Raw genomic sequence first — 24512 nt, 5'->3', positions numbered from 1 at the left:
GTAACTCAAGAGTCTACAAGAAAATAATCATTGATTTTCCTTCTAGAAATCCATTCTAAGGATAGAATCTAAAGTGGAGACAAAGAGCTATGCACACAGTAATAAGAGAAGAAATGAAAACAATGTCCTCAATTAGGAAAATATCTGTATGACAGAATATCAGCGAGAAAGTTTACAAAGAGTTCTTGATTACACCGGAAAAGACTTCAGATATCCATTCTAAAACATAGGTTCAATAATATAAAGAAAAAAGGCAGAGAACAATGATTGGAATACACTAAATTTCCAATGGTTATCTCTGATTCTGGATTTTTGGAAGGTGTGTACTTCTTTATGCTTGTCTATAATTGTAAATGTTCCTCAATGATCCATATTAATTTTATCATCAGAAAAGAGTAACATGTATAGAATATATGTTAAAAAAATGAAAACTTCCAAAGATTATAACAGACAAGAACTTACGTATCTGGGCGATATTAAATAAGAAAAATAAATACTGTGCTACTGGCTTTGAGATAGTCTGCAATTTATTCTCAACAAAGCAGCCAGAGCACCCTTTAAAAGAGGGGGAGATGGGAGTCTGTCTCCGCTTTCCTCAAGACCCTCCAAGGGCACCTCATTCTCCTGAGTGTAAAACCAAAGTCTTGGCCAGGTGCAGTGGCTCACGCCTGAAATCCCAGCACTTCGGGAGACTGGGGCAGGCAGATTGCCTGAGCTCAGGAGTTTGAGACCAGCCTGGGAAACATGGCAAAACCCCGTCTCTACAAAAATACAAAAAATTAGCTGGACGTGGTGGTACAGCCTGCAGTCCCAGCTATTTGGGAGGCTGAGGTGGGAGGGTTGTCTGAGCCCTGAAGGCAGAGGTTGCAGTGAGCTGAGATTGTGGCACTGCCCTACAGCCTGGGTGACCCAGTGAGATCCTGTCTCAGAAAAACAAAGTAAACAAACAACTTTCAAAACCCAAAGTCCTTACAAAGGTCTCTAAGCACTGACACGATCTGACCCACCCTATCATGTCTCTGACGATATGGTCTGGCTGTGTCCCCACCCAAATCTCATCATGAACTGTAGCTCCCATAATTCCCACCTGCTGTGGGAGCGACCGAGTGGGAGGTAACTGAACTGAGGGGGCGGTTTCCCGCAGACCATTCTCGTGGTAGTGACTAAGTGTCACGAGATCTGATGTTTTTATAAGAAGAAACTCCTTTCACTTGCTCTCATTGTTTCTTTGTCTGCCGCTGTGGAAAATGTGCCTTCTGCCTTCCGCCATGGTTGGGAGGCCTCCCCGGGCATGTGGAACTGTGAGTCCATCAAATCTCCTCCCTTTATAATTACCCAGTCTCAGGTACGTCTTTATCAGCAGCGAGAGAACAGACTAATACATCTGACGACCCCTCCCTAGCCCCAACCTAACTCCAGCCACGCTGGTCTCCGCGCTGCGCCTCCAATCTGCCGAGCACACACGTCTGCCTCGGGGCCCTTGCACCCGTTGCACCCCTACTTGGAATGCTTCCCCTCCACATAGCCACAGAAGATGCTTCAGATCTCTGCTCAAACGTCGTTTTGTCAGTGGGCCCCTCCCTGGTCCCCATGTAAGCCAGCAGCCACGCCAGTGTCCCCAGCACCTCTTCTCCCCTTTGCCCCAAGGCCTTGACCACCGTCTGTGACTCTGCAGAATTTATGGGGTTTGTGGTCTCCCTCTCCCACTGGAAGAACTGTTTTGCCTGGCACATAGGAGATGCTCAATAAACGTGTCAGCTGCCTGTGTGAATAAATGCATTTATTCTCTGTCTGTCAGAAGCAGACACAGGCAGCTGGGAGATGGGTCTTCCAGGGTGCAGGGACTACAAGTGTCCCTTGGGAGGTGGGGGACCAGAGCAGAGTCACTAAAATCAGGCTGGCGAGGGGATTTTCCACCTGGGAAAGGAGGCTGAAATCAGCAGGGTCCTGCCCTGGGTCTACAGCATATACAAGGAAATGAGCTCAGAGGCAGGCAAGCCGGCAGTAGCAGGGCCGGGCCAAGCTGTCGTGGCTGGGGTGAGGCTCTGGGAATAACCCCAAGCCCACAAGGCTCCCAAAGCTCCCAAAGCAGAGGGGCCCGGGCTCAGATTCCCGCCTGGTAACACAGGGAGCAACCCCACCCTTACGGCCCCCGGAACATCTCACCAGCACTCAACTCACTCCAGAAAAAGTACGTACCATTCTGGCCAGAGATGACAGAAGTGAAGCACGAAAGGACAGGAAGATAAGAGGCCTTGGGCAGAGTGCTCCAAGAGTTTCCATCAGAAAACCCAAGTTCCTCCATTAGGATTTGGCTTTTGCGGGGAGACAGAACTCCACGTTTTTATCAGACTCAGAACCAGTTTAAAATCTGACATTTTAAATGGCCTTTCTAGTTCGTTATCTCTTCATTATGATTAGACATTCTTCTAAGAAGAAAGGGCGTTAGGAAACCAATGACGCCGGCCTTCCCACACCCCAAAAGCAGACAGAAAAATCCAGCACGTGTGTCTGGTACCCACAGGTACCCAGGCTCATATACCACGAACATGCTCCCGGCCCCATCCGTTCCCGCTAACTGTGCACCACCCTTGATCTTCTAGAGGCTGAGTTTTATCAGCTTCTAAAAATTCAAGGACAAAGTGATAGGGCAACACACAGCCTCGTATTCTCTGCCTTAGGAAAGATAAGAAAATTCATCCTAAGCTATTTCGGACTTTTCTGGGCACTGGAGCGCTCTGGAGATTAGGACAGGCTGGTGGCAGCTCAGGACTGTTATGGAGTGTGAGGGTGACTCATGAGGGGGACGGGCAGCCCTCGACTAAATTATTAAATTTGCGAAATTTGTCTTTCCTTCCATTCACCTTCTTTTCCTTCAAAGATCCTTCACTTCTGCCCTCCCGCAGCTCAGCCGTGACCATCATTTCATCCCACGAAGTGGCTCCCTGTGACCATCATTTCATCCCACAAGATGATGTTTTAGGAATTTCTTCTTCCATGGACCACATGCACCGTCAAAGGGGTCTCCCGAAGATTAGAAGGACCTCAAGTTCAAAGGGGAGATTTCTGGCCGAGGAGGAAGGGAGGCCTCTAATAGTTGTGGAATATCCACACTAAGCTGGAGGTTTCGCCCGCTGGACAATCTGACTGAATTCTCACAGCAGCTCTGCGGAGCGGGCGTTATTAACTCCATCTGGGGATGAGGACTCAGGGACTTCCAGCAAGACAGAACGACAGCACACCCTGTGAGGCCCTGCCTGCAGCTTTTCCTGCTCCAAAGACACAGCAATAATAGAGGAATATATTTTCACAACAGCAGCAGCAAGTAAATGTGCGCAAAAAAGATCTGTATCTCCATGGATCAGAAATTCAAAGTATTTACCATTTTGAGGGGTGAAGGCACAGCCTGCTGAGCTCTGGGCTCAGAAGCAGACACAGGCAGCTGGGAGATGGGTCTTCCAGGGTGCAGGGACTAAAAGTGTCCCTTGGGAGGTGGGGACCAGAGCAGAGTCGCTAAAATCAGGCTGGCGAGGGGATTTTCCACCTGGGAAAGGAGGCTGAAATCAGCAGGGTCCTGCCCCGGGACTACAGCGTATACAAGGAAATGAGCTCCGAGGCAAGCAAGCCAACAGCAGCAGGGCCGGGCCAAGCTGTCGCGGCTGGGGTGAGGCTCTGGGAATAATCCCGGTATCACCATGGATAAGCAGCTCGCCACAAACCCAGGACGCCTGGCTCAGCACCGGGCAACCCCAGACCCAAGTGGGAGCAGCTGCAAAGCTATCCAGCTAGAAGAGCTGGGTGGGAAAGAGAGAGAAAGGGACCATTATCACACAAGATGAGTGCGCAAACCAAAATTCCAAAACACCCGAGGAAAACTAACCCTAAGAAAGACACCAAGGGGGAGGTGATCTCGAGGAAAGACTTAGCGACTTGGAAGGCGGTACCGAGGAACTCACCGGAAAGTATCGCAGAAAGATAAAGAAATAAACAAGAAAGAGCCGTGGGGGATGGTTGAGGGGCTCTAAAATGTATCCAGCAGGACTTCCAGAGAGGAGAGAAGGAATGGCAGAGGAGCCATATTCAAAGACATCACGGCTGAGAAATTTCCAGAACTGAAGGTGTTTTGTGGACCCTCAGATGAAAAGTACATATGAAGTGACAAGCGAGATTTAAAACGTAATGAATCCCCATCTGGAAGACCAGCTGCAGCCTCCTCGCCCCTCACATGCTGTCCCCGCCCTGCCCCCCAGGACACTTCCCACAAGCCACCTGCCACGTCCTGCCGTGTTGGCTCCATTCCAACCTGGCACAGGGAGATTCTGACCATCCCTGCCCGTCTGCTACTCCCCAGAGTCCTCGCTGAGCCTCGACTTCCTTCCCTCAAATGGAGCTGGAACTAGAACCGTGAACCGTAGAAGCAGACGGGGCTTCGGGCGGCATCGTGACCACCGCTGAGTCTGGTTTCCGGCTCCCGACGAACTGGCTCGGTGCTCACGGGTTATTTAACCTCTTGCGTCTTTATTTCCCCATCAGGAAAAGGGGATAAGAATCGCACCACTGGGGTTGTGTACGGATGAAATGAATTCATACATGCAAGGAACTTACAGCAGTTCCAGACACACAGTCAACGTTCACCCTGGGGTAGCTAAAACCGTTCCCGTAACACCAGCCCCCACAAACACCACACGCTCTCATACTCACAGTGTGGGGCTTCCCGCTGAAACCTTGGACCCTCCCAGCTGTAGAACCTGCCACCCCTGCGTGGGGGAGGTGGCCAGCCAGCAGGCTGTCCCTCCGCGCTTTTCTCCCTGGGTGGTCAGTTCTTCCTTGACCTCCAGAGAAACCCCTCCCAGTGACCATCCACCCACCCTCATCTGAGAGCACATCTGTCCCGCTCACCCCTTTCCCCGTCACCCTGACCGTCCACCCATCCCCATCTGAGAGCACATCCGCCCCGCCCAGCCCTGCCCACTGCCACCCTGACCGTCCACCCATCCCCGTCTGAGAGCACATCCACCCGCCCAGCCCTCCCCACCGTCACCCTGACCGTCCACCCATCCCCGTCTGAGAGCACATCCACCCGCCCAGCCCTCCCCACTGCCACCCTGACCGTCCACCCATCCCCGTCTGAGAGCACATCCATCCGCCCAGCCCTGCCCACCGTCATCCTGACCGTCCACCCATCCCTGTCTGAGAACACATCCGCCCACCCAGCCCTCCCCGCCCCTCCTGGACGCCCTCCCCGCCCCTCCTGGACGCCCTCCCCGCCCCTCCTGGACGCCCTCCCCGCCCCGCCTGGACGCCCTACCTCTCTTTGCTCACTGCAGATCTTACACAGCCACAGGGGCCGCTTCTGGCCGGGGGAGGCCTCGATCCCACACTTGGTGCAGACTTTCTACGAGAGAGAGGACATGGGGTTGTAAAGACGGCAGCCACTTCCTCCTCCACCAAGGGACTCGGACAACTGTAACGAAGGGACACTTGGCATCTGCCAAGGAGTGTCTCGTGCTTCAGGACAGAAGGAATCAATCACCCCAAGGCACAGATCATCTAAAAATCCTTAGCTGGCTTTGGACATAATGGATGGCCCCATCCACGGTACCGACTCCCCCGAGTTCGGTTCTGTTAGTCACAGCGAGGAAACTGAGCTTGCTGACGTTCACAGCTGCACCGTGTTTGACAGCAAAGAACTGGATAAAACCGAGACGCCCAGCACCGGGGAGGGTCCAGGCAAACACGACAGCAGGTGATCTGGGCTTCACACAGCGGGTCACGGTGCTACCTGGAAATGGGGCAGGAAACAATGTGCTTCACCAAAGAAACAGACATTGGCGTAAAATCGTACCCAAAACTCGCCTGCGGGCCTGACACGTCGGAAGACGCAATCGCGAGAAACACTTATAAGAACGTGAGCGCTTCCTTTACACCAAGCGCCGCTTAGTGACCCTCATGCCCCAGTTACGCCAACGTCGGGCCCACGTTATAGGTGAGGAACCCGGTGCTTGGCAGAGTCTGAGGGTTTGCTCAGATCCACATGGCAACCATGGATTCAGGTCGCACTCTAGAGACATTTTATCATGTTCTCTGGACACAGAAATAGCCAGAATCTAGAATCTACAGTCTGCTGACGTGCTGGGCCCTCAAAGACCCCAAGCCCAGGCACTTCATGAGAACTGTAAAGGGGCTTTGCTTTAAGCAAGGTTGATTAAGCTCATAATTTATAAATACAGTTAGTGTTACTTAAAAACAAGATTATGGGCCGGGCGCGGTGGCTCACGCCTGTAATCCCAGCACTTTGGGAGGCCGAGACGGGCGGATCACAAGGTCAGGAGATCGAGACCATCCTGGCTAACACGGTGAAACCCCGTCTCTACTAAAAAATACAAAAGGCACTGTTAGGTGATCGCACCATTTTGCAAATACCACATAGAGCACACAGACACACACCGAGATGGTGCAGCCGGCTGCACACCGAGGCTCGCTGGTGTATTCTGGGGCCCCCAGGGTGCGAACCTGTACAACGTGCTACTGTACCGAATGCCGCAGGCAACTGTGACACAGCGGAAGGCATTTCTGTATCTAAATATATCGTAGAAATGGTACAGTAAGAATGTGGTATGATAACGGGGTGGGACATTTGTTGGCCGAAACGTCATTATGGGATGCGTGACTGGACTTCTGTTGCTTCCCCTGAATGCGCGGCCACAAGCAGAGGTGGGACAGGCCAGAGGCCGCATGCTGGGAGGCCGAGGTGGATCTGCTGGGAGGCCGAGGTGGATCTGCTGGGAGGCCGAGGTGGATCTGCTGGGGCTGAGGCCGGTTCCAGGCTGAGGCCGGCTCCAGGCTGACGCCGGCGCAGTCTGATTCAGCGATAGCTGGCGACGCCTCAGGACTGGTGCCCCAGCTCATCCATCTTTCTGCCACACGCGGTCCCTGCGTGGGTGGGGGCTCTCTGCAGCCCCCCGCCGAGGGAAGGCGGCATCTGCTGCTTGGCCTTTTCTGCTGGCTGCCAACTCAGCAAGGAGCTCACCTCTCCACGGAGAGGAAAAAGGTCACCAACTTGGCTTCCGTGTCGAGCGTGTGGAGGTCACTGGCCCGATCGGGCGGCTGAGCTCAGTGCCCCGGGGAGGGGGGAGCAAGCTCACGGGGGACGGAAGCTACGGTACGTTCCTGCGGGGGACGGATTTGCTACCATCCAACGGTCAGGTTCGAGAAATGTCACCTCTCTTTTAATTCTCCAAATGAAACGCAATCTGCTCCAAGCTCCTGTCCCTCTGGGTGGCAGGAAAATCTGCCCAAGCCTCGGCCACACTTAGGGCCCCTTTCCAAGCTCTCACAGAGGTCCCAGGCTTGGGGTGTTTGACGGCCCAGCCCATCTGCAGAGGGTCCCCTGAGCGCCATCCATACCCTCACTGCTGGCCTGCTTGCTGCCCAGGCTCTTGTGGCCCCTGGAGAGGGAAGGGGAGCACGTGGCCACGTCTGTGCCAGTCTTGGGTCTCGGACTGTTGCTAGGCTGGGCTTCAGCCCCTCCAAGGACCGGTAACCTGTCCCCCTGGAACTCTAGGCCTCCATCCCTCACACAGTCCGGTGACTCTCCCCTTCCCCAAGAGAGCAGCCTCTCTCCACCTCCCACCTTTTGCTCCCAATCTTTCTACCTCTACAACAGGGACCCCATCAGCCTGTGAGGTGGGTTCCAGAACCACAGCGTGGGCCTCTCCTCTCTGGGTAAAGGAGAAAGAAGGGAGGCACTGATGCTCGTTAGCTCCGTTTTCCTTGCAGATTCCCAGCATCGCTGTGTACACGGGAACAGGTGGAAACGAGTGTGGCCCTCAGAGCTCTCCCTCTGCACTCTTTACACATGCACAGGCTGAGGGCCGCTCACCTTACAAACACCCAGAGTGCCCTGAGTGCCCTGCGCAGGCTGCTGAACGAGACGATGGTGCGGGAACAGGAGGGAATCACACACCCACGGCACAGTTAGTGAGCACCAGAGCCCGGGGACCGGACCAGGGACCACGGCCCAGGCCACAGAGTAAGAGGGAGGCAGGTGTTCTGATTCCCACTACACAGATGAGGAAACAAAGGCTCAGGGATGGCTCCGGCTGCCCGAGGTCACACAGCTCGTTGGGGGTAAAGCGGGATCTCTGCTCAGATCTCAGGAGAGCTGGTCACACCCTCCCCTGCCCTGGTGCCAGGCTGGTGCCAGGCTCTCCAGAGAACTGCTCTGCTCAGGCGGGTCCCCGGGGACGTGCTGGTGGTTCTCAAAACAAGGGGCAGAGAAGGTGCCAGGGGCTGAGCCTGGGACGAAGCTTTGCTGGGGCCATGCGTGTGGCCTGATGCTGACTCCAGGAGCAACGGCCCAGGCTGGGGAGTCTGGCCCTGCCCTCCGTGCTGTCTCCCAGTGTGGGGGGAGAGGTTTCCAGCTGTCAGCAAGAAGCCCCGCGGCCTCCCATTGCACCCCACAGGCGCCCTCACAGCCGGGCCTCTGCCCTATGCACACAGCCAAGGGGGAGGGGACAGCCTCTGCCCCCTCTCAGTCAGTTCACGCTGCTGTAACAGACACCACAGACTGAGTGGCTGAAACAACAGAAGCGTGTGTGTCACATCTGCAGAGGCCCGACGCCCCGGTTGGTGCTGGCACGGTAGGTTCTGGGGGGGGGGCGCTTCCTGGCGTACGCATGGCAGCTTCTTGCTGTGCCCTCCCATGGTGGAGACTGAGGTCTGGCCTCCTCCTCCTCCGATAAGGACGCCAGTCCCATCACAGGGACCCACCCTCAGGACCTCCTCTACTCACCTCCCAAAGTCCCCATCTCCAAATACCACGTCAGAGCAAGGGCTTCAACGTAGGTATCTTGGGGGGATACAAACATTCAGTCCACAGCAGCCCCCGACCAGGACTGGGATCCTCTCTCTGCTTTAGTACTCGGGAGCCCCAGAAACGGGAGCATCATCGTCTCCCCCAGCCCTGGAGCCGTCTCGAGCCCTCCGAACTCCTGAGTCTGCACCTCACGCCGTCCTGCACTAGAACCAAGTCCGGTTCCTGAAACATGGCTCTCAGCTCCTTCCGAAGCCGCACGGCACTGTGCACAGGTTTAGGGGGCGGCAGACCTGGGTGGGCCCCGGGGCAAGCTACCCAAAGCCTCTCTAAACCTCAGACGTTCTCGTCTGCGAAGTGGGATAACGCTTACACCCTTGAGTTGCTTTGAGGATCAACGTAAGAGCCGCTCGATGAACGCAGCTGCGGTTATCACGAGTGCAGCCCTCGCACCGCGTTCTGCAGCCTGCCACGATTTTCCTCTAGTCCCGCACGATCGAACACGCTAGCCGCCAGCTGCCGGTGGCTATTTAAATGCAAACTGATTACAATTAAATAAAATGAAAAACAGCGCTGAGGCCACACTGACCCCATTGCAGGTACTCCGTTGCCTCACGTGGCCGGCGGCTACTGCGTGGGACAGGACAGAAATACATTTTCATCCTCACCATGAGGTTCTGCAGGACAGCGCTGGGCCGGAGGACCCTGCCCTCAGTCTCGCCACTCAACCTGCCACCAGCCTGCTCCCCCTGCCCCCCTACAGCTTCCAATCAGACTAATGCACTCATGTGTTGCCCGTCAGCATGGCTCTGTCTCCACCCCCACCCCATCTAGCACTCACCGCCATTCCGATCCACTGATCCACGTTACCATCACCTGCTGAGCACCCGTGAGGGGCACAGGCCTGGCTTGACAGACACGGACAAACAGGGTGGGGGCCAGGCCCTAAACGCTTGCTCCAATGTCCCCCTGCCACTGCCGCGGGGAGCTCGGCTGCCCTGTGGGGGGTTTTGAGGGACAAGTGTACACGTGTCTCACTGATGAAACGGGGTGCTGTGGGGGACAGGGAGAGAAAGCAGGAGGGTGTCCAAGGAACTGAGTCCTATCTCTACTCACAGACCACGAGGACACGGAGCCAGCGGATCTGGGGACAGGAGCAGCGTGGACCCGTCGGCCTCCAGAGGTTCGGTGAAGGGCCCAGGCACCTCCGCCTTCCCCGTAGGGTCTGGTGCTGCCGGCTCCCCGGGCCCCAACAGGAGCTTGTGGTTGGCCAGGTGGAGAGAACAATCCCGTCCCACCTCGGGCAGCCTGTTTCCCGCTACCAACCATCACTGGCGGCACCTACAGTCAGTTCTCCACGTCTCAGTCATCCCCAGCTTCCTTCAGTGTCTCCGGCTGGCAGGGGGCACGGGGCGCTCCTAAGAGGCGAAGGCTACGGAAAGATGATGTGCTCCCATTCAAATAACACGTCATTGCTGCTCCAGTAAATCTCAGGTCAGTAAGACGGTAATGAGCCGCCTCTTACGGGCTTGGTCTTTGTTCCCAGGTTCCAATAAACAGGTGATAATTTTTAAAACCCACGAGAGCGCGTGCGAGCCAGCCTCTGCATCAGCTTGGTGCAAACACGGCACCTCACAACCTCCGTTAAGGCCAGTCCGGGGGCCCGGGGGGCCCCCACTTCCCTGCCTGAGACGGGCTTCCTCGGAGTGGATTTGCCTGGGGCAAAGGAGTCCTGGCTTCCCGGGCTCGGCTGCCTCACGCACCCTGCAGCCTGGAACTGTGAGTGTTAAACCAACAAAGCTTCTGGTCCTAACCCAGGGTAGAAGCCACACGGCTCCAGGCCTTCAGACCGTGCACCCTCTCTCCCCACTCCTGTCTCAGTCGCTCCACGAGCTTCTTTTGCAAAGAAACGTATATTCTCTCTACCCCCAAGAACACCGGAAAGGGGGTTCCCTAGGGACTGCCCATGGGACACAGGCTTCGGGGCAGGACAGAGCAGGGTGTGCCGTTGAGAGGCAATCTTGGACTTGGAACTCACCTTCTCTGAGCCTCATCTGTAGGCTCAGAGGTTCCTCATCTGTAGGCCGCTGGTAATAGGCGCATCCCCCCACCCCCGAAGGCTGCAGATGAGGCAATCGAGGGAAGTGGCCATGAAAGTGCTTAGCATCACAAAAGGTTAGGCAGGCAGCAACCTCAGGCTTCTATATTCTCGGTTTTATATTCTCGGTGAAGGTTTTATATTCTCGGTGAAGGTGGCCAGCATCTGTCAGTCACGCAAGCCACAGCCCAGAGCTCATCCTGGGCCCCCATCGTCCCTCCCTCCTGCCCAGATAATCCGTCTCCAAGAATTCAAATCTCTCTCCAACCTGTGAATTCCCCTGCAGCCCCGTCCCTGATGTCTGCTGCCAGCGCTCATACCCACACCAAGGCCGCCGGCAGATCTCCCTCCCCGACCGCGGCTGTCCTCCAACTGGTTCCCAACATGGCAGCCAGGCCAGTCTCCTCGTGTCACTTCTCCCATCCCTCCCAACGTAAAAGCCATCAGAGGCTCCCCGCTGCTCTGGGGTGACCATCACCCACTTCGGAAGGCGTTCGGGCTGGTCCTGCTCTACTTCCCCGTCCTCCACCCTCAGCTCCAGCCGTGTGGGCCTTTTGTCAGCCCCTGGTCCTTCTGCCACAGGGCCTTTGCACGTGTTGCCCCCTCAGTCTGGGATGCACTTGACCACACTGTCTCCTCATTAACCTACACAGCCCTCAGACCTCAGCAAGCACCACGTCTTCAAGGAAGCCTTCCGCGACTCCTTCCACGGTAACAGCCTCCAGAATGGGCTCCTGGCTCTTCTCCGCTGTCCAGGTTGTGATTTTACCCTCCGCTATGTGCTGTAGGGCTCCTGTCACTTCCCCCGCTGGGCTGTCAGCTCCCCGAGGGCAGACGCCACGTCTATTTCTGTTCACCTTTCTGCTCCCTGTGCCTGGCACAATGGCTATTTACAGAAGAACGGAATGAACAAACGGAAGCTACTTAAGATATTACAGTTGAAAAGGTGAGACGGGGTCCCTCCTGGAATATGCCAATCTGCTTGGAAGACAAGCTTCACGGAGGCGTGAAGGCGCTCGCTCCACGGCACGAGGCAGGGCCCAATCGCGTCCACACGGAGTGATGCTGACCAGCAGGACTGATCACGTCCACACGGAGGGATGCTGACCAGCAGGACTGATCGCGTCCACACGGAGTGATGCTGACCAGCAGGATTGATCGCGTCCACACGGAGGGATGCTGACCAGCAGGATTGATCGCGTCCACACGGAGGGATGCTGACCAGCAGGACTGATCGCGTCCACACGGAGTGATGCTGACCAGCAGGACTGATCGCGTCCACACGGAGGGATGCTGACCAGCAGGACTGATCGCGTCCACACGGAGGGATGCTGACCAGCAGGGTTGTGAGAGGCCACGCCAGAGACGGCCGCACACGGGGTGAGTGTCCGAGGAGGTGGGGTGGTGGCCGGGGGGCCTCATTCTCAGGGTGTGGAGCATAAACCCAGGCTGGCCCGGCCACAGCGGAAATGACACCAGAAGTTCTTCACTAAGGGTGGGGAGTGCGGATGTTTACCTGACCCTTCCCGTGACGGCTCCTGCCTGCCTCCCCCGGACTCATGCTGCGGCCGCCTACGTGTGCAGACCCATTCCAAGGCCTGATCAGGCACCTTCCTCAACGTCCTTCTTATCCAGGTCACTTCAGTGATGCTTCTGCTTCCTGCAATTCCCCATCCCACCCCTTCTCCTTCCAGACGGCACCCAGGAGTCAAAACACAACAGAACAGCCTGCCGGGCTGCCCCGAAGTTCGGTGCATCACGCCCAAGCTGGCCTTCGAGTCCTCACCGATCCATTTCACGATGCGGAATTCCAGCACGCTCCGTGGTGCGGTTCCCACGCGCCCACAGATCAGAAGATGGGCAGGGGCTTAGTGCCAACACGGGGGGAGGGAACGAAACTGCTCTGAAAGCAGATGTGGCCGTCTCACAGCAGCCGCGGTCTGGAGTCACTGAGTCACCGGCCAACAGCCTCACGCTCCTGGCTCCACAGTGTCACCATCCATCACACGGAGAGGGCTAGGGTGAAACTGCACCCAAACGTTCTGTCCAAGGAGGCCTGGAAAACGTACGCTGTGCCGTGGAAATGAACGCTGAAGATGGCTGGTTTAAACATCTGGAGCTTCGATTCACAAACGTGTTTACTATACTGTAGGGAAGGCGTTATTCTAAGAACGCTGAGGACAAACGAGACACGGCCCTTGGTCCTCAAAGAGTGTCCCATGGAACGGAGTAGTTTATCAACTAGCAAAACTTAGGGCCAGGTGCAGTGGACCACGCCTGTAATCCCAGCGCTTTGGGAGGCCGAGGTGGGAGGATTGCTTGAGGCCAGAAGTTCAAGACCAGCCTGGGCAACATAGTGAGCCCCCGCCCCGCCCGACCATCTCATGTAAAAAATAACCATCTTCTGTCTGGAAAATTACTTTCCTGAGAGTTCCAGTGAATTGAAATTGGCAGGTGAGCTGGTTTCTCAGGAGGAACCCTGCCGCAGACGACGCTTCCAGAGGGGTTACCCCCTGCCGCGATAAAACAGGGAAAGAAACAGCTGCTTCCAGAGGGGTCATCCCCCTGCCGCAATAAAACAGGGAAAGAAACAGCTGCTTCCAGAGGGGTTATCCCCCTGCCGAAATAAAACAGGGAAAGAAACAGCTAAGTCGATGCTTCCAGAGGGGTTATGCCCTGCCGCGATAAAACAGGGAAATAGCTGCTTCCAGAGGGGTCATCCCCCTGCCGCGATAAAACAGGGAAAGAAATAGCTACGTCTGAACGGCCTCGGTGCACGCACAAAGCAGCATGACGAGGGAGCCTCCACGGGTGTGGTTCACACCACACAATGTCCTCCTGACGCTAGAAATCAAACCTTCAAAAGGGAAAATCTTACTGGGTTTAGGGGAAGGCTATGCAGCGATAAAGACAATGATGATGTAAATAGAAAAAGTGGCGAAAATGATGACGAAGCTGTATGGGGCAATATTCACCAGAAATTAAGTTAAAAAAAGCACGTTGGAAACAGTCTGCATGGCAGGGCCATCCACCACATAAATATGTAGATACGTCCATATCTACAGAGGCGTCTATATATACACAGGGAACTATCTAGAAGGATATCAGCCCAAATGGAAATCCAACTGTGCAAAGTCAAAATCTATTTTAAATGGATAAGCAGAATTCCTATTTAAAGGACGCTTATGCTAAATGCTTTGGAAAGTCACTTGCCCCAACTTCATTTTTTGACCAGGTCTGGATTTTTGCAGGTCAGGATGGATTAAAGAAGCTGAAAGTGTCCACGCAGACAGACAGGAGACAGTCACAGTGGCTGACCGTGGCCCAAGTGCAATCAGGCCTGTGCACCCCCATGGCGGGTCCCAGATGCTGCCCTGGCTCACCGGCCCCTCCGATCATAAGCTCAGCCCTGCTCAGCCCCTGAAGCGCCATCCACCAGGCTTGGAGAAGCATCACCTGCCCCAGTGGGCCGGCCGTGGAAAGGCTGGATATGGCTCTGTTGCTGTAGATGCTGTCTGGAACCCAGGCCCTGCTGCCAAATGACTTTAAATGTATATACAGTTCAGATATTGATGTATATAATTATAAATATTTATATACTTTCTTGGGTACTTATGCTTACACCAGGCACCAAGCTCGCTGTTTGACGCAGAATCTCATTTAATTTTCACCACAGCCCTCCGAGGTGGGTGTGACTGTTCCTGTGTGACACAAGGGATCTGAGGCTTGAGGTTAAGCAACTGGACGCGGGGACCTGGGATGTGAACCCTGTTCTGTCTGAGCCTCCAAACTAGGCTCCTGCTACCCCAGCCGGGCCTGGTTGCCTGGCTAGCATCCTCCTGCCTGGACCCCACTTCACCGTCCCCACCCTGAGGGAAGGCAGGGCTGGCTCCCTGGGCCCTGGCTCCTCTTCCAGAATGACAGATGAGGTCAAGCCTCAAGTGGGAGGGGCACAGCCAGGCCCCTCTTCCCATTCCTCAGGACACAGCCGGGGGGCCACGCCCAGCTCTCGACCTTGCCCTGACCACCCACAAATACCAAGTCACAGAAGGCCCCAAAGAGGCCTTAATGGCAGCCACCTGCTGCTTGGTCTGAGACAGAAGCCAGAGGCAAGTGGAGAAACATTTGAGGAGGAAGGCGAGTCTCTCTGGGTTTCCTACGCATGTCCTGCAAAGGGATCACCAGCCCCCCTCCATCCTGGCTGCTGGTGGCTCCCAGGAGAACCAGCCACAGGGCAGCCTCCTCCATCCTGGCTGCTGGTGGCTCCCAGGAGAACCAGCCACACAGGGCAGAGCCACCCCTTTACCAAGGCTGCCGGCAGGCTGCAGCACCACCACCCAGCAGGCCCTTCCCCTCCGTCGGAAGAGCCTCTGACACGGCCTGGGGACCACCTGCAAACCCCAGGCCTGTGCCAGCCCCCAGCCACCCCTCCCAGTCGAAAGCAAGCACCATCATTTCCTGTCGCTTTCAAGCTCCGCTTCCAAAACGCCAAACACCTCCTCCCCCCGCCTGCCACTCACGCGGTCACCGCCACGTCCCGAGCGCAGAGGAGGGTAAAAAAGGCAACAGCATCAGCTGTCGGCTATTAACATTCACGGAGCGCATAATAAGAAATCATGGCTTGGACGGGGCTTCGGATCGTTTCTGCACTCGTGCCTCGGCGAGTGTCAGTCGCGGGGAAATCGGTTTATTCTGACGAGATGAAGCCGCCAGGCTGGCTGGGGGCAGGGGGTCCGGGGGGCCAGGGGAGACAGCGCCTCACCTGCCCACCCCACGGGGCCTCGGTGAACCCCTTCCCGGTCCTGGTTAACCTCTGCATCCCCTCTCAGTCCCACAGAGCTTTCTGCATCTTTTCCGGCCAGACACGGGGAACAAAGGAGGTTTGAGCCGTCTGGAACTGGACCGAGGGCTGTGCAGCATGAGTGACGGGGGTACGGTGCATTCAACAGGAGCTTGGGCCAAGGGGTGGATGGGGTGGCTAAACCAGAAGGTGAGAGGGGGGTTTTCAAAAACCAGCAAATCTGGCCGGGCGCGGCGGCTCATGGCTGTGATCCCAGCACTTTGGGGGACCAAGGTGGCGAATCATGAGGTCAGGAGTTCAAGACCAACCTGGCCAACACAGTGAAACCCCGTCTTTACTAAAAATACAAAAATTAGCTGGGCGTGGTGGTACGCACCTGGAATCCCAGCTACTTGGTGGCTGAGGCAGGAGAACTGCTTGAAACCAGAAGGCGGAGGTTGCAGTGAGCTGAGATCATGCCACCGCACTCCAGCCTGGGTGACAGAGCAAGACTCTGTCTCAAAAAAATAAAATAAAAATAAAACCCAGCAAATCTAATAACGTTCAAAGGGGGAAGCACAGGACGTGGGGCTTGGTCTCCAGGAGTTCATTCAGCATCTGTGGAGGACACGGTGGGTGCCAGGTCTGAGCCCAGCGTGGGGTGTGGGGACTGCTGATGTGGTGAAGAGATGTACAAATGCCAGCACGGGACGGATCACTTGAGCCCAGGAGGTCAAGACCAGCCTGGGCAACATAGCAAGACCCCATCTCTACAAGAAAAATACAAAAGTTAGCCGGGCCTGGTGGTGCACACCTGTAGTCCCAGCTACTCGTAACAATCGTTTGAGCTCAGAAGGTCGAGGCTACAGTGGGTTGTGATTGGACCACAGCACTCCAGCCTGGGTGAGAGTGAGACCCACTCAGATTTTAAAAAGGCCAACCTGAGTGGACAGAGTATTAAGTCTGACCGGGACTGAAGAACACCTGTGCAGAAATGGACGTCAGGGGGAACGCACCTCAGTGTGGGACGGACAGAGGAGCTGTCCTTACGGGGCCGGAGGACACAGCCAGGAGCAGCTCCTGGACCAGCCTCAGCTTGGTAACGAGACTGAGGATGTCAAGCCCAGAGGCCAGGCAAGTCCCCCGCGTGCTCGTTTCTGCCGATGGCTCGCCACGGCCACCCCCTGGTCCGCACCTTCGCCTCTGAGGGCTGTGGGGGGCAGTCGGAACCTGCAGGGCCCAAAGACGGGCTACTCAATGTCATGCCCACTTTTTTCAAACACACAATACTGTTTTGAAACTTCAAATCACGTATGAAAAAAAGGATTTGGAAGGGTTCCACGAGTATCCAAAGGGAGCCTGGGTTTTGAAATGTGGATCAATGCCGCTCCAACGTCCCGCCGCAGAAGGAAAAGGAATCCACCAGCCCTGCTCGGGAGGCCTCTTGGGAGACTCCAGAATCATCCCCTTCAAACATCCCAGGGGACAAGCCTGGGTCTCGTGGGGCGTTGTGTGAGGACAAACCGTGACACCGATTCTCCCCGAGGGTGAGTGAGGACTGCAAATCCACGCGCATCCAAGCCGTCCCTCTGCGGAGAGTTCCGTCAGGAGCTCTGGCACACAACCCTCTCCAAGCCTCCCAGGTCTGCCCGACACCGAGCCGAGAAACGAACATCCCTGGTTACAAAGGAGCCGGGAGAAGGAAAGAGGACGGAGCCGTCCTGTGGGGGGTGGGGGTCCCGGTCCTCTGAGGAGAATGGCAGCCCGCTTTTCAGATGTACGTTGGCTGTTCCGGGAACACGAACGCGAGAAGCAAAAACCCCAGACAGAGCCAGCCCCGGCCTCGCCACTCAGCCCTGCTCGTAGAACCCGCCCGTCTCGGCCCTGCTCGTACAACCCGCCCGTCTCGGCCCTGCTCGTAGAACCCGTCTGTGTTCTGGAAGCTCTGGGCAGGGGCGTCCCACAGACAGTTTCTCATAGAGAAGTGAAGGGCCGGATGCCTGGTGGTACCTGGCCTGGGCTATGTTAAAAAAATCATTGTTTTTTATCCCCGAAAACACCCCGTCCCTCCCAGCAGCCCCTGAGCCAACGGCTACAAGTGACTCTGCCTCCTTGGGGGCGGCCGGAAGCCTCACCTGGGAGGGAGGACACTGCTGTGGCCGGCCCTGCCCTCACAAGGAGCTCAGGTTGGCAGAGCGGATCCTAGCTCAGCAATTCTGCAGCTCCTGGCACCTGACCAGCCTGTGGGCCTGGGACGCTGTGGAATATATTTGATCTTCGTCCTGACACAGAGTTCCTCAGACCCTTGGGATCTCCGGAGCAATGAGTGTCTTTTGTATGCCAGTGGGTTGACTGGAGTGGGGCACCCCTGGGTGGCTTCAGGCTGGGGTCTGGTCACAAGAAAGGCCAAGGCATGATCAAGGGGTTGTGACTTTCCACCCCACCCACCCCCAATCTCCAGAGAAGAGAGAAGAGCTAAAAAGACTCAGACCGTCATGAGTGGCCGATGGTTTAATCAACCAGGCCCACGTGGCAAAGACTCCACGAAAACCCAAGAGGACGGGGCTTGGAGAGATTCCAGATATATCTGAACACGTGGAGGTTACCGCGGGAGGCCCCAGAGGGGCCCGAGAGCCCCTCGCCCGTCCCCACGTGCCCCACCCGGGGCTCCTCTCCCACCTGGAGGCCGCCTTGTTCATCCGTGTACTTTGTAGTTTCCTTCGTAACAAACCAGTCAACACAAGCAAAGCGTTTCTCTGCAGTTCTGTGAGCCGCTCTAGCAAATTATTGAACCCAAAGTACGGGTTGTGGGAACCCCAGTTCGCAGCCAGCTGCTCAGAATTTCCAGAGGCCTGGACGTGCGACTGGCATCGAGGCGGGGGACAGTCTCCTGGGGCCGAGCCCTCGTCCTGCGGGATCTGATGCTGCCTCGGGGTAGACAGCGTCTGAACTGAGCACAGCCCACCGGAGAATCTGCTGCGGAACACGGATGGCGAGTGGGTGGGAGAAATCCGCACACACCTCGGTGACCGGAGGTCCCAGGAGCGTGCTGTGTTGAGTGACTGTGAGAGAAGAGAAAAGGCACTTTCCCCGGCATTTTCCTCTATTTCTAGGGCCTGATGCCCAAGACGCTAAAGTCCGGTGCTTCCGGAAGGCTGAAAACTCCCAGGAGGGTGAGCCGCAGCCTCGGTTCTCTCTCCACCATCCCGTCCCCTGGAATTTGGTGAAGAGCAGGGTTGGTCACAGGTCAGGGCCATGTTGCCAAGGGCATTCCGCAAACACGTCTAAGTCCCTGTTACCAGCAGGCCCTGGACTAGCCAGAGGACGGGGGGCTTCACGAGCTGATGGGGAGAGAGGCAAGAAAACGACACAGGGACACACACGCCAACTTCCCTCCCAGGCCCCACCTCTCTCTCTAGTCCCATCCCCACTGGCCTTGCCAAGCCCACCACGCCAGCCCCACATTTGCTCTCTGCTCCCAACCTTCTAGCCACCTCCCTGCCTCCGTGCCCTGTGGCTCCCACCTGGCAAACTTCTACGCATCCTTCAGGAACCCTGACGTCTCCTCCCCCATGACCCAGGGCCAGGGTCCACCAGAAAACGAGTCAGCACAGACCACCCGGCCAAAGTCAGGAGATGGTCCACGTCCTCCAGCTCTGCCCCCACCAGCTCAGCGTGGCGGGCGGGGCCCCTCGGTAGCCCTCCCCACCCCAATCCCTGGGTAGAGCACTGGCCTCTCTGATGTTCCAGGATTATCACAACTCTGAAAAGGTCAGTCCGTAAAAATACGCTCTCCCTTCCCTGTGTTCGTTCCCACGCCTGGGAGACAGTCAACAGTCTCCAGGCCAGGCTGGGCACAGTGGCTCATGCCTGTAATCCCGGCATTTTGGGAGGCTGAGGTGGGCAGATTACTTGAGGTCAGGAGTTGGAGACCAGCCTGGTCAATACAGCGAAACCCCATCTCTACTAAAAATACCAAAAAAAAATAAATAAATAAATTAGCCAGGCATGGAGGCACGCTCCTGTAGTCCCAGCTACTCAGGAGGCTGAGGCAGGAGAATCACTTGAACCCGGGAGGCGGAGGTTGCAGTGAGCCCAGATCAGGCCACTGCACTCCAGCTGGGGTGACAAAGGGAGACGCTGTTTCAAAAAAACAAAAACTCCCAACCAGCAAATACAAGTTATTGGGACTTATTTTTTTATTTGAAAAATGCAGCAGACTAGATAAGAATTGCAGGATTTCTTAATATTCTAACAGCAACGGCACTAACGATCCCATAGGGACCTGCTATGCACAGAACAGAGCTCCAAGGAGGCGGACGGCAGGTCGGGGCTGGGGGAGCCAGGCCTGGCCCTGGGCCTCAGAACTCCCAGCAGCGGATTTCACTCACGCGGCTCGAGTCAGCAGGCTGCAGCCAGGGAAGGAGCTAAGGGCCTTGGGACCTTGTGGGGGTGTTTTAGAGTTGATGCTGCAGAGGCAGCAGGGAGCCACTGAAGACTTTGGGGGGAAGGAGGGAGACAGTGACCTGACCAGAGCTGTGTTTGAACAAGCAAGAGAGGAGCAGAGGACCGGCTGCAAAGCAAAGGAGACTCATCCAGTCTGGAACCCAGTGGGGCCCTGCAATGGCCCAGCAGCCCCTCCCCTGGGTTGGCAACCCGGGTGCTCCGGCCTCAATCCCTGCAGGGCCCGAACGCCGCTGCTGTCTGAGTCTGTATATGGTTCTTGGTTAGAAGGGTCTCACCCTTCTCAGCCTCAGTTTATCCATCTGTAACCTGGGGCAGAATCCTCCCTCCCTCCCTCCCATGGGAGGCAGGACAACAAGGGCAAGAGGAGAGTCTGGAAGGAGAGGGCCAGAGGCCTCCGACAAAGGCCTGATTCTCAGTTTTGAGGCCCAGGCTACAAGGAGCCTGGGGGAAATGAACCAGCTCCCTCTTTTCCCCTCAAATCCCCCGTCAGCAGAACTGCCCCCCGGGGCCTCCCACAGGGAACGAGACGGGCTAAGTCCATCCCAAGTTAAGGTCCTCGAACGGCAAACGGCTGCAGGGAAATGTCACAGCCAGCATCAGAGGGACGACTGGAGGCCAGTGAAGAATCGCAGGCCTCCCGGAGTGCGGCAGTGCACAGGGCACGGCCGGCGAGGTGTGCGGCACGGGGCAGCGCTGGACCGCAAATGTCATTATCTGTTATTTACCACAACAGAGGACGAGAGGCTGCACAAAATCACGGCGCCTGGTAACGGCCCCTAAGTGGATTTGCCAGCAATCCTTCTTCCCGCTGCCGAAGCTACACTGACCAGACCTGGGGAAGACAGCGCTGAGCCCGGGGGGCAGGTGCCTGGGGAGGAGGAGTCACTGCAGGACAGCCCTGACCAGTGTCCCAGCTACCCCGGCCCAGGCCTGCAGAAGCTCTTACCCGCTCCAGCAGGGGCTGGCCTCACAGCGAGGCTGGGCCATCACTCCTCCACGTATCCAACCATTGTCCAGCCAATTCAAGGGTGGGACAGACCAGGGCAAGGTCTCAGGCCCACTCTGTAGGGGGCCCTGCCTCAGGGGGGCCCAGGGCTGGGTGCTACCTCTCACCCCAGACGCTCGGCCACAGGGGCTGCAATCCCTTCCCCGGCATTGGGGGTACGTAGCCGTCGGCCACCTCATTCCATCGGCCACCTCGTTCCATCGGCCACCTCGTTCCATCGGCCACCTCATTAAGAAGTGGGGCCAGACATCACCTTGCTTTGGGCGTCTCCTGTGCATCTTTAGATCTCTTTACATCTTAAAAGGTACATAGACAAAGTTCTTTGCGTTTTTTTTTTCTTGAGACGGGGTCTCACGCTGTCACCCAGGCTAGAGTGCAGTGGTGGGACCACAGCTCATTGTAGCCTTAACCTCCCAGGCTCAAGCAATCCTCCCACCTCAGTCTCCCCACTAGTTAAGATTATGGGTGCACACTACCATTTCTGGCTAATTTTTGTATATATATATTTTTTCTTTTGTAGAGATGGGGTTTTGCCATGTTGCCCAGGCTGGTCTTGAACTCCTCGGCTCAAGTGATCTCCTGCCTCGGCCTCCCAAGTAGCTGCGACTACAGGGACACCACCATGCCCAGCTAGTTTTTTTCATTTGTTAAAACAGGGTCTTGCTTTGTTGCCCAGGCTGGTCATCTCAAACTCCTGGCTTCCAGTGATCCTCCCACCTTGGCCTCCCAAAGTGTAGGAGTAATTGCAAGGCACTGGCTGTGTCACCGAGAGGGAGTCATCCCTCTGAAGTCAGTGTCTCCATCTGGAAAATGAGTATAAACACTGCCTTTTGCCTGCCCATCTCCTGGGGGCCACGAGGGACACACGACATCATAGACATGTCAGGCACAGGGGCTCTCGGTGCCCCCTACCCTGACCTCCTCCCGCTCAGAGGGCAGACTCACTACGGCCTGAGCCAAAGCGAACTGGGCAGCAAACCTGCCACGGCTTTAAAATAACCACCCGTCTCGAGCTGTGTCCCAGCGGCATGAGGCACGAGCTTCGCCTCCCAGCCCAGCGGCTGCCGCTGTGGCATCTGTGGACAGCGAGGCTGCGAGGCCCGGACCGAGCCCCAGCCGCCTGGGAGGAAACCGCAGGCAGGCCCAGGAGATTCTCTCGTCCAGCCTTCGCCTGTCACTGGAAGGCCAGAGAAGGGAACCGATTTTCATGAGGTCACACAGGAGCTTCCGAGCATCGCCGTCTTCCGACTCCCGCAGGTCTGGGTGTAGCAGGCCAGGCACATACACGGAGGCTCAGACGTGTTTTACCTGTGAATTTAGGCAGCACAGCCCCACCCCCCACGTCTGTCCTTCAATTCACACAAGGTCCAAGGAGCCGTTGCAGGGAATGAACTTGAGCCTCGCCTTCAGCTGGATTTGGACGTGGGCAGGTGTGTCTGTGCGCGGTGTGGGGAGGAGACAGCGGAGGAAGCCATGGGAGCCGCCCTGCAGAGAGGGCCACGGCCCCAGGAGAGATTCGGACCCCAGGAAGAGGCTAAACTCAGCGGGAAACAGGATGGGAGGCGTCTGCCGTCGAGGGAGGGTGGGTCCAGGCCCGGCCCTCCCAGCTGCCCCCCACGCTCACCCCAGGCCTGCCCTGCAGGTGTGTGAGCCGCCTGGAAAAGGGGGGCTAGTGGGAAGTGTGAAAAGGCCCCGCGTACGACACAGCTCCTAAAACGGAAGTGTGATTTATATGCATAGTCATGGGACGATGTATTTGGTATCTGATTAAGTAGGAAAAGAAGATGAACAAAGGGAATTCCAGAATAAGCAACATATTTCGGTCCCATGGAGAGTGTATATACGCGTCCACCCTGCGAGGATTTGTGAGTGTGGAGACAGGGAGGGTGGGAGAAGGACAAACACACAGACCGCCACGGCCAGGGGCGGGAGCGTCCTATTTCACACACACCTGCGGTGTTTGACTTATTTTCTAGGGTTGGATTGTCCTTAATATGTAATGTCTACGAGGCATCCCAATCAGAAAATAACCTTGGCAGTTCTCCACAGGATTCCGGGTGGAGATAAAATCTGAGGCTTTAATGATTTATCGTTAACGTTAGCGGCTCACGCCTGTATCCCGGTACTTTGGGAGGCTGCGCAGGAGGATTGCCTGAGGAGTTTGAGGCCAGCCTGGCCAACGTAACAAGACCCAGTCTCTACAAAAAATAAGAACTTAGCCAGGAGTGGTGGCGCGCCGGTCGTCCCAGCCGCTCGGGAGGCTGAGGCGGGAGGATCGCCCGAGCCCAGAAGGTCGAGGCTGCCATGAGCTAGGATCGCACCACGGCACTCCAGCCTGGGCAGCGGAGCGAGACCCTGTCTGAAAAAACAAAAACGAAACAAAAACGAAACAAAAACACAAAAGATTTGACAACTTAGGAATGAATTCGATCACCCAGCCGTTATAAGAAAGAGGTGGAGGGGGCAGGGAGGAAGGGCTGTGTCGACGTTTTAATAATTATGGAGCAGGGACCACGTTTTAGGCACCGTTTAAGAGCTTATCACGTACTTTCCTCGTTGCAGTCCTTACAACCACCCCGAGGCAGGTATTATGATTGTTCCCAACGTCAGGTGAGAAAGCCGAGGCAGAGAGAGGTGGGAGAACCCGGGAAGCTAGAGTCCGGTGTTCCAAACCTCTGCACAGTAGTGGAAGTTACTTTTTAAAATTCCGAGGAAAGAAAACGAGTAAGACCAAGAGAAGCTAAATCATTAAATTCTGGAATCTGCTGAGGCTCAGACCACTGAGGCTGGTACCCCAGGCCGCCCCGACCAACGCCATAACCAGAGGGGAAGGAAGTCAGGCCCCTTCTCACCTCTGAGCGGCTGGTGCCTGGGTGGGCTCACGGCTGGGGCGGGGGGCCTGCCGTTTCGGTACAGGACCAGAAAGTAAACGTTTTAGGCTGTTATAAGGATTCTATCCAGCCAGGGCCGGGCTGAACGGCTGCAGGCCACAGGAGAACGAGTGAGCGAGAGCGTGGCTGGGCTCCAGGAAACCTCGAAGGACACTGAGATTTACAGTCACTGAAGTTTCATGCCACGTGATCTTCTTCTTTTGTTCCCTCCCACCCCCTGAGCTATTTACAAATGTAAAAACCATCCTAGCTCACAGGTGCTACCGAATCGGGGCCACCCCCGTCCAGCGCCACGAGCTCCTGGGGCCCGAGTGCAAGAGAGGAACAGGGTCACCGGGTGCTTGGGGAGGGCTCCGGGGCGTCTGCACCAGCAGGCACACGGCCCGGGAGGTGGCCGGAGTCACCAGTTCTGGAAACAGCCAGAGGCTCGGCCTCGTGTCTCAGCACTGGCCCAG

At 56.3% G+C, this 24512-nt stretch overlaps 1 protein-coding gene across 1 annotated transcript in view; it reads right to left on the bottom strand.

Annotated features, from left to right (window-relative positions):
* Positions 1 to 24512, bottom strand: part of RPH3AL (rabphilin 3A like (without C2 domains)) — a 120278-nt gene that overhangs the window by 59817 nt on the left and 35949 nt on the right. Inside the window, 1 exon segment of the mRNA XM_050763603.1 lies at positions 5309 to 5395. Within this exon segment, the coding sequence (XP_050619560.1) occupies positions 5309 to 5395 (87 nt within the window).

This window comes from Macaca thibetana, chromosome 16 (genome assembly GCF_024542745.1).
Source record: "Macaca thibetana thibetana isolate TM-01 chromosome 16, ASM2454274v1, whole genome shotgun sequence".
In the NCBI taxonomy this organism is placed as follows: domain Eukaryota; kingdom Metazoa; phylum Chordata; class Mammalia; order Primates; family Cercopithecidae; genus Macaca; species Macaca thibetana.
The sequence above is the reverse complement of the archived record's forward strand: the minus strand, read 5'-3'. Positions and strand labels throughout refer to the sequence as shown.